Source organism: Scyliorhinus torazame, chromosome 12 (genome assembly GCF_047496885.1).
Source record: "Scyliorhinus torazame isolate Kashiwa2021f chromosome 12, sScyTor2.1, whole genome shotgun sequence".
NCBI classification, from domain to species: Eukaryota; Metazoa; Chordata; class Chondrichthyes; order Carcharhiniformes; family Scyliorhinidae; genus Scyliorhinus; species Scyliorhinus torazame.
Window position 1 is genome coordinate 198,438,514 of NC_092718.1, and position 17,140 is coordinate 198,455,653.

The 17,140-nt window shown below is 43.6% G+C and overlaps 1 protein-coding gene across 2 annotated transcripts in view; it reads right to left on the reverse strand.

The window, feature by feature from the left end:
- taok1a (TAO kinase 1a) overlaps window positions 1-17,140 on the reverse strand; it is a 240,037-nt gene that overhangs the window by 8,523 nt on the left and 214,374 nt on the right. For both annotated transcript variants that reach the window (XM_072469644.1, XM_072469645.1), the window contains exons 15-19: window positions 16,476-16,604; window positions 13,221-13,424; window positions 10,873-11,112; window positions 5,135-5,347; window positions 2,023-2,205 (exon numbers count right to left, since the gene is read on the reverse strand). In XM_072469644.1, coding sequence (XP_072325745.1) covers window positions 2,023-2,205; window positions 5,135-5,347; window positions 10,873-11,112; window positions 13,221-13,424; window positions 16,476-16,604 — 969 coding nt within the window. The remainder of the gene's footprint in view (window positions 1-2,022; window positions 2,206-5,134; window positions 5,348-10,872; window positions 11,113-13,220; window positions 13,425-16,475; window positions 16,605-17,140) is intronic.

A 17,140-nucleotide genomic window follows, 5' to 3' on the forward strand; every position in this document is an offset into this window, starting at 1 on the left:
AGCCTGGCAAGTGTTGAACTTCAAAGAGACGGGTGAAAGCTAACATGCAGGTACAAGAAGCAATTAAGGCAAATGATATGCTGGCCTTTATTGCAAGAGGATTTGAGTATAGGAGTAAAGGTGTCTTACTGAAATTATATAAAGCCTTGGTGAGACCTCCTCTGGAGTAGTGAGCAGTTTTGGCCTCCTTACACAAGAAAAAATATACTTGCAATAGAGGGAGTGCAACAAAGGTTCAGTAAATTAATCCCTGGGAAGAAGGGATTAGAAGAATGAGGGGTGATCACATTCAAACATTACAGGGCTTGACAGGGGAGATGTCGGAAGGATTCGCCCTTTGGTAGGGGTGTTTAGTACAAGGGAACACGGGACGGGATTCTCCGACCCCCGCCGGGCCAGAGAATCATTGGGGGGGGGGGGGCATGAATCCCGCCCCATCGGCTGCCGAATTCTCCGACGCCGGAGATTTGGCGGGGGCGGGATTCACGGCGTGCCAGTCGGGGGATCGTTGGCAGTGCCCCCCCCCCCGGCGATTCTCTGGCCCGGGATGGGCCAAGAGGCCGTCTGTTTTAGGCTCGTCCCGCCGGCGTAAGTTACAGCAGGTCCTTACTGGCGGGAGCTGGTTGCGCAGGCGACCTCCGGGGTCCTCTGAGAGTGCGCGGGGGGATCTGGCTCCGGGAGGTGCCCCCACGGTGGCTTGGTCCGCGATCGGGGCCCACCGATCCGCAGGCGGGCCTCTGCCGTGGGGGCACTCTATTCCTCCGCGTCGGCTGCTGTGGTCCTCCGCGATGGCCGACGCGGAGAGGAACCCCCCTGCGCATGCACTGGGATGACACCAGCACACGCTGGTGCTCCCGCGCATGCACCTACTCACGCCCGCCGGCGGAGGCCCTACGGCGCCGGTTGGCGTGGCGCCAGGCCCCTTCCGCGCCGGCCGGCGGGGCGCAAACCAATCCGGCGCAGGCCTAGCCCCTGAAGGTGCAGAGTGTTCCGCACCTTCGGGGCGGCCCGACGCCGGAGTGGTTCACGCCACTCCTTCGTGCCGGAGTTGCCCGCCCCGCCGGTTTTTGCAGAATCCCGCCCACTGTCTCAGAATAAGGGATGCTCATTTAGGACTGAGATGAGGAGGAATTTCTTCAATCAGAGGGTAGTGAATCTTTGGAATTCTCTGTCCCAGAGGGGTGTGTAGTTTCAGTCACTGAGTATGTTTCAGACTGAAATTGATAGGTTTCTACATATTAAAAACATCAAGGGGTATAGGGATAGTGCAGGAAAATTATGTATAAGTAGAAGATCAGCCATGATCTCATTGAATGTTGGAGTAGCTTGATGGGCTGATTGGCATACTTCTGCTCTCGTTTCTTATGTTCTTATGCAGCATAAAAACTGAAACATCATCACTGAAACATCATCACAGTAGAGGTCCTTGGATGCAACCTCCTTCAAAGACAGTGGGCAGAACTCAACTGCATATGGGGCAATCTGCCCATCTTCCCGAGAAGAGGAAGATGAGGGGTGACCCAGAGTGCAATTGTGGCCGTTAGCCTTGGAGCATGGAACATATCACATCAACTTGTCAATTAAGATTTGTAGAAAACACCTAATTTCTCCATCTGGCATCTCAGGCCAACGAATGAATAGTCAAACGAGACAACTAGGCATTATAGTTTTTCCCATTCTACACAAAAGGAAGCTTTTAAAAGGACCATTCAGAACAGTCACTGATCAGTATTATGGTGTTCAAGGAATGTTTGTTGTAGATAGACTAGCGGAAGACGTTCTTCACTAAACAATCCTTTAACAAATTAACGAGGAGAAGCTGCTAATGTTTTGGGAATTTTCAAAGATTCAAATATGAAAGTTTCATATATTCAAATATTCAAAGTGTTTAGAGGTGAATTAAGGAGACAGACTGAGTTTGCAAGTAAACTGGAAGACTTTCCTTCTGCAGCTTAGTTAAAACATTTAACTATTTTTGAAGCTCTGAGATGAACATTTTTGTATTCAGTGTGTCAGCTGTACCTTTTGCTCTAGCAGGGCTCTGCGTAAAGAGACTCTCTGCTCCAATTCCTTGCGTTCACGCTCATGTTGCGCCTCAGTTTGCATTTTTATTTTGCTCTGGTATGCGTTAAGTAGCTCAAGCTCCTGCTGCAACTGCATTTTTAGAACCTGGCATTCAGCTTCCTGAGCTTCATCTAGGCGTAGCTGTAAAAAATAAAATCAAGAATTAATATTTGGAAGACGGATTGACTGCTCAAAACTGCTAAAAGAAGTTTTGTAATGTACAAGTGCGAGAGACCTATATCCGGAAATGATCAGCCTCCCTGTATTATTACACTGCTCAGCTTTGGTTTATGGATACTTACGAAAAATTTAAATTAAAGCGATAAGACCCTGACATACCCTGCAGACCCGAGACTTTTCTGAGAAATTACAAATTTTTGGACCAGATTTTGATGTACAGAAAGGCTATCAGTGCTTGCCCTTATTAATGGATAAATCTGACAGCACCTTCTGGTGCCTATATATGTTCAATAAAACAGGGAAATCGAAACGTTGCTGTCAAATACCCTGGTCCTTGCTGATAGATTCAGCGCTAAAATCACTGCAATGGTGTGAACAATGGGTAGCTGCCCATTACTTCTACCCAAACGTTAGGGCTACTTCATTTGGGAGTAATGAGTTTTAAATGACATGTGATAATTATTGCTGAACAATCTCTGTCATCCTGAACAGTTAATTTTACAAAGGTGGAGACCCTCGTCTTCAGCAAAAAAAATTGGAAGATTTTATCTCTCTCCCTGAATTGCATCTGCAATTCCCAACCTTAATTTTACTTTCTGTTTATGATTTAAATGCAATTTGTATTTCCGGTTTTGTTTTAACTTCCTGGTTTAGGGACGGCATGTGGCGCAGTGGTCAGCATTGGGACTGCGGTGCTGAGGACCCGGGTTCGAATCCCGGTCCTGGGTCATTGTCCGTGTGGAGTTTGTGCATTCTCCCCGGGTCTGCATGGGTTTCACCCCCACAACCCAAAGATGTGCAGGTTAGGTGGATTGGCCACGCTAAGTTGCCCCTTAATTGGAAAAGAAAATTGGGTACTCTAAATGTTTATTTTTTAAAAATTCTGACGATCTGAAGAGCTTTGTTATTGTTTGCCCTGCTCAAAGATGGCACAGATTCCTATGCGGATGCTGCATTGAAACAGATGGTGGCTTATTGGAATCTCTGCTGACAAGCTCGCAAAAGACTTATGGGCAATTGTACATGAGGTGAATGGGAAAAGCCTCTCCTTTGTCGCCAAGAGGAAAATCTAGGCCCGCACCTGCAGGGCACTTCAGTGGCCTAGAAACGGTGCTGTGTAGTTGGTCCAATTATTTGATTTTCATTCTCAATTTCTGCTGCATGAGAAATTATTTTAATTTTGAAAATTGAACCTACTGCAAACTTCACAAACTGAAATTGATGCAAACATCACAAATTGGAGATGAAACCTCTGAATCAAATATTTATAAAGTACCAGGATGATCTGTGAGAAATATCTGCAGCAGTCTGAAATTCAATTCACAAATTTAATTTTAGTTATTGTTGCACAAACATGGGTAAACACAATCCTCATTAAAATACATCTTACAGTGTTAGTGTAAATCAAAAAGTTACAAAATTACATACAAAATTCACAAGTATACAGATTGCAAACTCAAAGTCAAAAACCACAACTGAGATCAACTAGTGTTCTTGCAGAACTTTCCCATATAGCGACAAGATCATTGCTTTATTTTCAAAAAGGTTACGGTTGAAGACACTGTGCAATGATACTGCCATCAACTGGTTATGAGAAACACGACCAAAATCCACAAAGATCAATGAAATGGTAAAATGTAAATGCAAGTACCCATAAATAGTATTGCCTTTCTAAATTGTAATCCAAAGAATTGTAGCATAATCACTAAACTGGTCATATCTTTTCAGCTGTGAAATCGTCCACCCCCATAAGTTAAATGACCTACAATGTTTTAGTCAGTTATGTACCAGCTTTATAGTTGAAGAATCCAAGAAAAGCATTAAATCACAAGCAGATATTCCCAACGCCTATTCTTGAATGTTTTGACAAAAAGTCCCCATTTAATGTTTGGAAACAAGATGGGTTTACCTTGGATATTGAGGAGCTATTAACAGAACAGAATTTGTGGCAGCAAGTGGTGAGAAACTTAAAAGTGGTACCAGTTCTATCGAATCCATAAAATCCCTACAGTGCAGGAAGCCATTCGGTCCATTGAGCCTGCACCAATACTTTGAAAGAGTACCCTACCTAGGCCCATTCCCTGCAACGCCATAACCCTACCTAACCTCAACACCGTTGGACATTAAGGGGCAACTTTAGCACAGCCAATCCACCGAACCTGCACATCTTTGGCCTGTGGGAGGAAACCAGAGGACCCAAAGGAAACCCACACAGACACGGAGATAATGTGCAAACTTCACAGTCACCCAACGCCAGAAATGAACCCAGCTCCCTGGCGCTGTGAGGCAGCAATGCTAACCATTGGGCCACCCTATATAACGGTTTGATTTCTGTATAATGTACAGCATGCATTTCTCCTGCAAGAAGCTCATGTATATAGTTATTGTTGCTATCAAAGTTACTCCAAGTATATTTATAAAATTGGCAATTTACTTCCATTTGTATAATTTTCTTAAGGTCTTCATCCATCCTATCCTGGATTTCAATTCTGACTGTCCTTTACCATCTATGGGCAGGGAATTTTACAGGAAATTTAGTTTCACCACTTTTTCCACTGCAACATGTGGATCACCATGTGGCATTATTAGGAGGAAACTTACATACGCACATGTAGAAACCTTAACCTTTTTGTATATTATCTGGTTGGTAAAGGGATTATATGTGAAAGTTTTGCATTCATACTAGTTGATCTCAATTGTGGCATTTGACTTTTAGAGTTTGCAATCTGTATACTTGTGTAGTTTATGTAGAATTTTATAGTGTTTTTGATTTCTATTTCCCTGCTATTCTTTCAAAAATGTTACCATGGAATCTTCTGCATCCAAAACCAAAGGAGCTTTTCACTCAACTGTATGAAATTAGATCACTGAAATCCAAACGTATGCTTACTGCCTGTGTTGACAGCATTTCGTTTATGCTGTGATCGTACTGTTCAGCAAGTATGGCCAGTTTTCGTGTCTGTTCGTCCTTCAATCGTTTCAGCACTGCTTTATGTTCACTCTTAGGGGTAGTTTCCAATAGGTGATTGCGAAGTGCCTTGTACTGTCGTGTCTGAATCTTGCAAGTGTCCTGGAATTGTTTCTTGATTTGCAACTCTTTTGACTAGAAAATACACAAAACACTTGTTTTAAGTGATTTACCCCAGAGATCAACACTTTAATTTGCCACAGAACAAAATTACTAACACCTCAAGATGGGACTGCAACAGTTTCTGCAGTATTAAAGCAATCTGAGTTGATCAGATACACATTCTTTAAAAAGTATATATTCTTATTTTTAAATCATTTTAAAACAAATAATCAACTGTCCTTATGCACAAATATATTTTTAATGGTCTGTTATGTTTGGGAAAAAATTACAATGATTGTCAAAATTAAATATTGAAGACTGTCAGTACAAAATATTTCCCCATCACAAGTTAAGAAAAATAACAAGATACTTGATATTTCTCTGTCCCACATTGCCCAACTAGTTTTGTTCTTTTCTATCATCAGAAAGAGAGCTCATATCAGCAACAGGATCATCAGTAAGTGGCCTACTGAAAATGCTATTCATCAGCAACGTTTCTTTTTCTGGATGCTGACTGCCAGGCATTAAGTTTAAGACAGTGATTTTTCTCGCGTGCTGAATATTCGAGTTCGGTCCCGGGTCACTGTCCATATGGAGTTTGCACTTTCTCTCAGTGTCTGAGTGGGTCTCAACCCCACAACCCAAAGATGTGCAGGGTAGGCAGATTGACCACGCTAAATTGCCCCTTAATTGGAATTTTTGTTTTTAAAGGACAGTGATTTTTCCAGATTTAGAGACTTCCTGAGGAACATTTAGAGGGAAAAGAATGTGTTTGCAATGGCACCACCAAGGTAACCAAGAGTTACTTCCGGAAGTTACATGGACTTCCGGTGGCGGCCATGGATGAGTAGGTCGCACATTTGATAGCTCGCGCCTGTGACGGATGTTTGGACCTTTTTCCTCCGTTTCCCCCCGGATATGGGATAAATCAGTGAAGAGTGAGATAGTGAGGAGAAATCCCCCTCCGGTGTATGCAGAATTGGACCAGAAGTGGCCGTGAGAGAAGACAAAGTCCTACAAGAAAGACGCGAGCAGAGCCGGTAACGCGGGAAAACATGGCAGAGAGCAAGGGCCGCAGGGAGGCGGCACAGTGGTCAAAGGAGCAGCTGGTGAAGTTTTTCGAAGATTGCTTCGCCAAACTGAAGAAGGACACGCTGGACCTCAGTAAGGCTTTGATTGGTCAAGTTGTGCAGAATCAAGAGACTCACGGAAGAGCGATCCAGGAGGTGGAGAAAAAGGTGTCCGAGCACGAGGAATACTTAACTGTGCTGGAGACCAAGGTGGAGATGATGAACGACCGCCAGAGTCGAATGCAGGAGAAGCTGGAGGACCTGGAGAACAGATCCAGGAGGCAGAATCTTAGATGTCGGCCTCCCTGAAGGCAGTGAGGGATCCGATGCGAGGGCTTATATGACAGACATGCTGGAGAAGTTGATGGGGGCTGAGGCGTTCCCTCGGCCCCTGGAAGTGGATAGAGCGCACAGCGCCCTCGCGAAGAAGCCCCTAGCAAACGAGCCGCCGAGGGCGATGGTGGTACGCTTTCACCGATTCCTGGAGAAGGAACACGTTCTGCGGTGGGCCAAGAAGGAACGGAGCAGCAAATGGGAGAATTGTGAGCTGCGCATTTATCAGGACCTGTGCGCGGATTTGGCCAAGAGGCGAGCTGGGTTTAATCGGGCAAAAACGGCCCTCTTTAAGAAGGGGTGAAGTTCGGGATGTTGTACCCAGCCTGTCTGTGGGTCACACATGAGGAACGGAACTTCTAGTTCGAAACACCAGACGAAGTATGGACTTTTATTAAAGAAAAGAGGCTGGAAGCGAAGTAAAAGACACTGTAGCCTTGGAGAGTACTGTGGTGGCGATTTGTTGTGCTGGGCTGTATAAATATAAGTAGCGTTATGTGTAATAAGGGGCTGTTTGGATGGCTAAAAGTTACTTTGGCTTGCAGGGAGCTGGTTAGAGGGGGGGGGGGGTTGTCTTTGTGGCTGGTTCTATTTTTGCGGGGGTTTTGTTTTGCTAAAGTAGCTGTTTCTTCACTGTTTTTTCTGCTGTTTGTTTACTGGGGAATGTGATGTTTTTAATATGTTTGTTCAAGTGGGGGGAGAGGGCAGAAAACAATGGAGAGATAGACTGATTGGTGCCAGGGGCGGGCGCGATCAAGTCAGCGTGGGTCAGCTGACTCACAGAAGCACAGTGGGGGGCGAGCAGGTGTTAAGCTGGAGCTTGACTTGGGGGGTTGAGTTTCTAGTGTTGTTGCTGGGGGAGGGAAGGGAGAGGGGGGGGGGGGGAAGAGAGAAAGAGAGCTGCTTTGCTGACAGTGGAGGAACTGTTACTAGGGGACAAATGGGAGGGTGGGAACGGCAAATGCCCGAGGGGTGGGGGGAGGCTCGAGGAGGCAGAGGGCGCGAGCCAGAGAGGGGGCGGGCGGCGGTAAGCCCCCTGACCAGGCTGATTACATGGAACGTTAGAGGGTTGAATGGGCCGGTCAAGAGGCTCGCTGAAGGCGGATGTGGCAATGCTACAAGAGACACACCTAAAGGTTACAGACCAGAGGAGATTGAGAAAGGGGTGGGTTAGCCAAGTATTCCACTCAGGGCTGGACTCAAAGACCAGGGGGGTAGCGATCTTGATCAACAAACGAGTGGCATTAGAGGCAGGAAGAATCGTGTCAGACAAGGGGGGTAGGTACATAATGGTGAGTGAGAAGTTGGAGGGGGAGCAGGTGGTACTCATGAACATATATGCTCCAAATTGGGACGATGTGGAATTTATGAGGCGGGTGTTAGGTAAGATCCCAGACTTAGAGTCACATAACCTGATTACGGGAGGAGGTTTTAACACAAGTCATTGATCCGGTATTGGACCGATCAAAATCCAGGACAGGGAGGAGGCTGGTTGTGGCAAAGAAATTGAAGGGGTTTATGGAACAGATGGGGGGAGTAGACCCATGGAGGTTTGCACGGCCAAGGGTGAAGGAGTTTTTTTTTCTCTTACATGCCCACAAGGTATACTCTCGCATCAACTTTTTTGTTCTGAGCAGAGCGCTAATACCGGGGGAGGGTGGTGGATACTGAGTACTCGGCAATCGTAGTGTCGGGTCATGCCCCACATTGGGTGGATCTACGGGTTAGTGTGGAGAGAGGGCAACGCCCGCTGTGGAGTCTGGATGAGGGGTTGCTAGCAGATGAAGCAATTTGTGGGCGGGTTAACAAGTCAATCAAGAACTACCTGGGAATAAATGATACGGGGGAGGTCTCTGCAGTTACAGTTTGGGAAGCTCTGAAGGCAGTGGTGAGAGTGGAATTAATCTCGATACGGGCCCACAGAGAAAAGGTGGAATGGGCTGAGAGGGATAGGTTAGTGGAGGAGATAGTCCAGGTGGACAGGAGATACTCGGAGGCCCCGGACGCGGGGCTACTGGGGGGGCAGCGGAGGTCACAGGCGGAGTTTGGGCTGTTGACTACAGGGAAAGCGGTGGAACAGTTGAGGAAGGCAAGGTGGGCGATTTATGAGTACGGGGAAAAGGCAAGTAGAATCTTAGCACACCAGCTCAGGAAAAGGAAGGCAGCCAGGGAGATAGGTAAAGTAAAGAGTAGAGGCGGGAATACTGTCTGACCCGGCGGGGGATCGGAGAATCTCGCCCCGGGTCTCGCTTTATGCAGATGACCTGCTCTTGTATATTTCAGACCCGTTGGAGGGGTTGGGGGAAGTAATGAGAATCCTGGGAGAATTTGGCAATTTTTCAGGGTATAAGTTGAACATGGGGAAAAGCGAGATATTCGCGCTACAGGCAAGAGGACAGGAGAAAAGACTGGGAGAGCTATCCCTTAGAATGGTAGGAAAGAGCTTTCGGTATCTGGGAATCCAGGTGGCCTGCGAATGGGAGGCACTGCACAAGTTAAACCTATCCCGGCTGGTAGAGCAAATGGAAGGTGACGTTAAGAGATGGGACATGCACCCGCTAGCACTTGCGGGGAGTGTACAGACCGTGAAAATGACGGTCCTCCCCAGATTTCTGTTAGTCTTTCAGTGCCTCCCCATCTTCATCCCAAACGCCTTTTTCAAGCAGGTGAAGTAAGTGTTGCTGGAGCGCAGTCCTGGGGGGTGGGGTAGGTTGGCACTGCCTAACCTCTTCAATTACTACTGGATGGCTAATATAGCCATGATTAGGAAGTGGGTAGGGGGGGGGGGGGGTCGGTGTGGGAGCAGATGGAGGCGGTGTCATGCAAAGACACAAGTTTGGGAGCACTAATAACGGCACCTCTTCCGTTCTCGCCGGCCCGATACTCCACAGGTCCGGTGGTGGTGGCGGCTCGGATATTCTGGGCGCAATGGAGGAGATATAAGAGAGTGGAGGGAGCATCGGTTTGGACCCCGATTTATAATAATCATCGGTTTGTACCGGGTAGGCTGGATGGTGGGTTCCAGAGATGGCAAACCTTTCCCAGCTTGAAAGCCTTGGTGGATAAATTTGAATTGCCAGCAGGGAACGGGTTTAGGTATTTGCAGGTGCGAGACTTCCTGAGAAAGCAGGTTCCGGCCTTTGCGTGGCTGCCGTCACGGGGGATACAGGTCAGAGTAGTCTCCAGTACCTGGGTGGGAGAGGGGAAAGTTTCAGATATTTACCAGGAGCTTTCGGAGGCAAAGGAAACTCCGGTGGAGGAGCTTAAGGGCAAGTGGGAGGACGAGCTAGGAGGAGAGATAGAGGCGGGTCTATGGGCGGACATACCTCCTCATCATGTGCCAGGCTTAGCCTGATACAATTTAAGGTAGTCCACCGTGCACACATGAGCAATTTTTTCAATTAGGATGAGCAAGTTTTTCAGGGTAGAGGATAGGTGTGCGAGGTGCAAGGGAAGCCCAGCAAATCATGTCCATATGTTTTGGGCATGCCCGAAGCTTGGAGGGTTTTGCTAAAAACACGGGTGATGGCAAGTCTGGAGGTAGCGATCTCTGGAGTGTCGGAAGAGCCCCGGGAGATCAGGAGGCGAAAGAGGCCGACGTCTTGGCCTTTGCCTCCCTGGTAGCCCGGAGACGGATCTTATTAATGTGGAGGGAGCCAAAGCCCCCAAGTGTAGAGACCTGGGCTAGTGACATGGCTGGATTTCTCAGTCTCGAGAAGATAAAGTTCGCCTTAAGAGGGTCAATACCGGGTTCACCCAGGGGTGGCAGCCGTTCGTTGATTTTTTCGGGGAAAATTAAAATGTCAGCAGAAGCAGTATTCTGGGGGGGGGGGATTGTTATTTTATAGTTGTGGTGTGTAAAGATTGGGTTGGGGGTGGTAATGTTTATTATACCATGTTTATATCATTGTTATTGTTATTATTGTAAAAATTTTCAAAAGCCTTAATAAAAATATTTTTTCAAAAATAAATAAATTATGCTTGGATAATTGCTGTTAAACCAACGACAAGAGTTTAAATCAATTAAATTCTGAGTTATGTAACCTTATACTGAATGCATGTTGGCTGACTGGGGACATCAAAAGGCAAAATAATTTTTTTTTTAAATAAAGAAACATGTCTATTTTAACCATTTCATTTCATAACTATCTGTACCTTTAGACTCTTGGGTTGCTGTCGGACCTCCATTCCATGTTTTCGTCGCAGCTCCCGTTCTCGCCGTTTGTTGTATTCAAGTTGATTGGTGAGTTCAGTTTGGTGCTGCAGCCTAATTAACTCACTCCGCATTTTCTGAATAGTATTGAGGTGACGGAATTCCAGCTCCTGCATGGACTCATGATGGCGTAGCAACATTGCATGCTCCAGATCCTTTTGTGTTTGCTTCTTGTTCAGCTCCTAAGACAGAAAGAATGCCATACCTTAAAACATATGGGGCATTACATAAATGGCCTGGTGTGTAATTTGGGGAGACATGCAATATGCAATTCAACATTGTGCATATTTTTGTGCATATTTTTCTTTTTCCTCCCTTCATTAAAACCCCTGCATTACATACCTTCACCATCTTTAGGCAAATTGCTATGCTTTGCCATTTATTTGAGTGTTAAGGAGATGGACAGAACTAGCTCCAAAGTGAACTGTTTTGATTTTTGCGATCTTCATTTTTTCTTCCATCCATCAGATGGAAGAACCTGGCATCCTTACACCATCCAACCAGCATGATGATCAATTCACTATTGTATATCACAGCCTAATTCTGCTTACTTTGATCTGTGGCATTGTGCATCTCAGTACCAATATCACGCTTCCATTCAATTTTACATTTTTCTTTACATGTTGGCATGTCAACTAGCTGCGATACTTGTGTGAGAATCTTCAGAATTAAATAAACAAGTTCAAAACTATACTTTTTTCACGAGGAGAAAGCCATTACACAGATATTTTTGCTAAACACACCTCAGCTGATAAAATGCATTTCCAAATTAAATGAAATCGCATATTTAGGACTGGATAGCCCAGGAGATAAATTTAGTCTTTCTACATCCAGAATCGTTTGGATCCAGTATAGGAGATGGAGGCGAGCATCTCCTTTCCCATGGCTGCTGGATATTCGAAGTGAAATGAATTCCGGTTGTATTAATATAAATTTCAGTACAAATGAATCCACAAAACTGGTGTTTCTATAAAAGGTCAGTACAATAAATGGCACTTACTTTAGTTAATAGTTTTACTGTGGTGCTACAGGACATAAAGGGAGGATGGGTTCTGTTCCCCAATATCAAAATTCTTTAGCCCTACACACAAATAGGAGTCATGCTGTACACCTACTTCAGAAATAAAGATTAACTGACACCTGTATTCAAAGCTGGAAATTCATGGTCAATATGCTTTAAAATAATAATAATAATCGCTTATTGTCACAAGTAGGCTTCAATTAAGTTATTGTGAAAAGCCCCTAGTCGCCACATTCCAGCGCCTGTTCGGGGAGGCTGGTACGGGAATGGAACCCGCGCTGCTGCCTTGTTCTGCATTACAAGCCAGCTGTTTAGCCCACTGTGCTAAAGGAAACCAAAAAGTAGCTTGTTCTTAACTTTAATTGTACAAATAAAACATTTCTAAAATTCTACAATGATAGGGTGAGATGAAATAAGGTGGATGGGAGGCTTCTTTGGAGCATAAACACTAGGCTGAATCAGTTGGGCTAAACAACCTGTTTCTGGGCTGTAAACCTTATAGTTATTTACACTACTGTAGCTTGCACACTGAGCTCGGTTAAACAAAATATTCAAAAAATAAATGTGGAGTGTTGTCACTGTGGCTTTGTGCATTCAAACACAGCAGCAAGTCTGCTCACATTGAGTTCTCACAAACAGCAATGAAGTGAATAAGCAGTTTATTGGTGGAGTGCCCTTTCCTGCTCTTTTTCAAATAGTGCCATTGGGCTTTTCACCCACCTGAAGGGACATGTCACCCCTGACAGGGCAATTTTTCTCAGGACTACACTGAAGTGTCCAGCCTAGAATGGCATTTGAATCCAATCTTCTGGAGGCAAGACTGATATTATTGACCCAAGGTTTGTTTGGAGGTTGAGTTTTCTTAAAGTAAATTTAGAGTACCTAATTCTTTTCTTCCAATTAAGGGCTAATTTATTGTGGCCAATCCACCTACCCTGTACATCTTTGGCTGGTGGAAATCCTAATCCGCTAATATTCATGCATCAACGCCACGGCACAGGAGAGAAGACACCCGCTACACCCACTCACCTTGATCTTAGGAATTTGTGCCCCTTTTCCTAATACTGCCTTCACCCATAGACAGCAACGGTACAGGCATAGTTTTTATTTCAGGTCAATTTACCATTTAAAATAAAATCTCTAATGGGTACACCATTTCTAACAGGTAGAGATAGTCAACATATCAAGACTACACTTGAATAAATACAATGATTATACTCAAATACTTATGTTTCACAATCATACTTAAACATTCATTTAACAACATACCTCCCGTACTAGATCCTGCTCAAGGTTATGGCGTGAAAGCAACATTCTCCGTTTGAAACGTCTACATTCAAGTTCTAGATACTGACGCTGGCGCCGCAGTAAGTTAGCTTCTTCTTCAGCCTGGAAATGCTGGAAATTTTCCTTCTGCTTTGACAGCCATTCTTGTTTCTCCTTCTTTGGAGTACTCTGATTTTCATTCAGCTCCTGTCACAAGCAAAAATATTACGTGTAATTATGCTATGGCAAAAGCTAAACCTATTAAAATTATCGTATTATCTATGGAATAATTTTTGACTCTCAATTTTACTCTATTTTTATACAGCTCATGCCAGAAATGTACCATCAGGTTTGCACATTTTATTGGTGAAATCTACACACATTTAAGTTTCTACACTCAATGCATGCATTAAGGTGAATAATTTAAATATTTCCGATGCTAAATAATACGTCAACATACAAAATATAGGTTATGAATTTCTCACTAAGTTTACATCCTGGTCTTGGAAAAATCCAAGATGGTAACAAGTTTGATAGGCCACTTGAGCTATGAGGAAAATTAAAAGGGATGTTTAGACACAGGTCAATTTAAAGTTATCATACTGAGATACTTAGGATCTTCAATATTATCAGCAACTCTTTGCATTTAAACTCAAGATGAGAAATTAAAATACAGAATTAAGATGCCGCTTCTTCGTAAAGCAGAAAGGAAAAGAGTATCTTGTAAAATTGAGGAGGAAGATGGGAAAATCTTTAGGCATTGGAGGTTAAATGATAGCAAGTTGGATGGCCAACCTTAAAACTGGCCAAATGGATGAAGGTGGTCATTTAGTCTTAAAACTGGAACGGGGGGGGGGGTTGTGCATTGTTGTAAAAAAAATTAAATGTTGAAAGTTTGAATAAAAATATATATTTTTTAAAAATGAAGTTTGCTTAATTGCTCTAGGACATTGTAGAGGAGATTCCAACAGACAAATTAAGTTCAGAAAGCTGACCACAATTTCTTTCACCTCCCATAGGAGTTAGCAGTAGCTGGGGAGTATGATGTACCTTCAAATACACAGAATGAGCATGGATTCTGTCATGTGAGAGTACCTTTAAGAAATGGGTGTTTAAACAAGGGTGTGTATATAAATAATAGTGAGAGTACCTTTAAGAAATGGGTGTTTACTACTGCAGTGATGTCAGAGTGGGTGGAGCTGGGCTGTGTCAGCTTTTTACTTTTGTTTTAGGCTGTTTGCTGCAGGGTGCGTTTTAGTTTCGTTTTCAGTGTTGGAGCTGAAGCCCGACCAAGCAGGTGTACTGCTGTTCTCTCTGCCAACAAAAGACTATCTCTTGATCATTTGGTGAATTCAGAATTATAAATGTTTTCAGTAGTTACTTTAACCTGATGTGCTTCTGTTAATGGTTTTGTTTTTAAATTGCATGGATGTTAAAAGGAAAGCTTAAAGGAGTACTTAGTGTTGTAGTCTTTGGGGGTTGTATTTGAATTAATGGTTGCTAAGATGTTCACTGTTTGTTTTAAAAAGGTTAACTTGAGTTCATAGAATAAACATTGTTTTGCTTTAAAAAATACTTTTCCATTTCAGCTGTACCACACCTGTAGAGTGGGCCCATCCACAATCTATTAAAAGTTGTGGGTCAGGTGAACTCCATGATACACTTTGGGGTTCTCTAAACCCTGGCCCATAACAATACACTTGATGGTTTTCTGTCAACTTGCTTTTCAATTTAGATGGAAATTTATATGAACTGTTATTTGTGAAGTAGACATCAATGGTTCATTTAGATTTTAAAATTTAATATCCATTTTCTGAAAATCTGAACCGACATAATTTTTGTTTATATTAGAACATAATGTGTGTGTGTTGAATAACATAAATATTCCACCGAGAAGGCAGTGATTGCCGAGGTTGGCCATAATGAGTGCTCAGGTTACATTTTAATTTTGACAAAACCCGAAGAACTTAGGGCAACACTGAAAACAATTTTTCTGTCTTACATCCTCTTCTGCGCCTCTTAGCAGCTGGAACAGAACATAGTTTCACTGGCCCAAGGTAGGCTACTAAAATTAATCTGGTGTACAATCCAAGGAAAAGAAAACAAAATAAAGAAGGGAAAATAGCACATATGGAAAACTTGCACTCAAATATGAAATAAATCCAATATGACACACTTTGCACTGCATGTTGCAAAGGAACTGGTAATACCAATTTTAGTTTTTGGTGCAAGTATATCACACAGCTTTTGAACAGTGCAGTATAGGAAACTCACTGTGCTGCTTGTGTTGTAAAACAATGATACTAAATCAACAAACTATTCAGGGACCTGATCCACATTTAAAGTTTACAATAAATTTGATAAGAATTCATAGAAGAGTTACAGCACAGCAGGAAGCCTTTCAGCCCAGGTCTGTGCTGAACCTCTGAAAAAACAAGACACCTCATGTCATTGCCCAGCCTGCCCAGCCTTCTCCTCATAGCCCTTCTTTTGTAGATAATAATCCAAATCCCTCTTGAATGGCTCAATTGAACCCACCTCCACCATACTCTCGAGGCAGTGCACTGCAGGCCCTGACCACTCACTGTGTGAAAATGTTTTTTGCTCATGTTGAGATTGTTTCATTTGCCAATGATCTTAAATCTGTGTCCTCTAGTTTTGTTCCTTCCACCAATGAAACAGTTACTCCCTATCTGTCCAAGGCCCTCACGATTTTGAATACCACCATCAAATCTCCTCTCAACCTCCGATTCAAGGAAAACCGTCCTAACTTCTCCAATCGATCTACATAATGTTTCTCATCCCTGGAGCCATTTTCAAGGCTTTTTCTGCACTCTCGCTAATGCCCGTCACATACTTCTTAAAGTGCGATACCGAGAACTGGATGCAATACTCCAGCTGAGGCCAAACCAGTGTTTAATACAAGTTTAACACAACTTCCTTGCTTTTGTGTGGCATGCCCCTAGCCATGAATGCGGTATGCTTTATTAATCACTCTCTCAATCTTTCCTGCCTTCTTCAAAGATTTATGCACATATACACCCACACCCCTTATAGAATTGATATTATGCTCTACTTTATGTATGCATATTGCTTATTTAAGCCACATGCCAGATTGAGGACCAAATGAAGAACTTTTCCGAACATAATTAATATTTTAAGTGACTCCCTGAAACAATGTTAATCTCAATAGCAGATCCAACAATTTTATATAAGCAGCCATCATTAACGGAACAGAGAATATAGGCATCTTTTCACCTCTTTTAGTTGCTCTTTACGTAGCTTGTATTCTCTCTTTTGGGATTCCAGGAAGCTATTTAATTCCTTCTTCTGCTGTGCCTGTATGTGCTGCTGAAATTTCTTTTCTTCAGTAGAAACTGCTTTGGTCTAACAAAATAAAACAAAAGAAAATTAGTTCTGGAGATTAAAAAATGATTCTTTACCAGAGCTCCTATTTCTAAAGAAAACTAGGATGCCTGATTTTGCTTTTGGCTGAGACAAGCACAGAAAATATTTGGTGCAGTTAAGTGGGTTCTGGGTGGCAATCCGACATGGATTTCCATTCCAAGGAAGTTACAGCTCTACAGAAATGCAAATTGTTTATGCTGCTTAACAAATCTGCTTTTCCAACACGTTTCCATTGTTGGCACAACACTATAGCTGGGAATTTCATCAACATGGCTCCCCACACCACCACTCTAATGTCACTGGAAGTGCAGCAGAAACATTCAAAAAATTATTTCCTGGGTTGTGGGTGTCGATGGCTAGGCCAGTATTTATTGCCCATCCCCAATTTCCATCGAGAAAGTGGTGCTGCGCTGCCTTCTTAAGCCACTGCCGTCCATCTGGTGTAGATACACACACAGTGCTGCTAGGAAGGGAGTTCAAGGATTTTGACCCAATGACTGTGAACTGTGGTACAG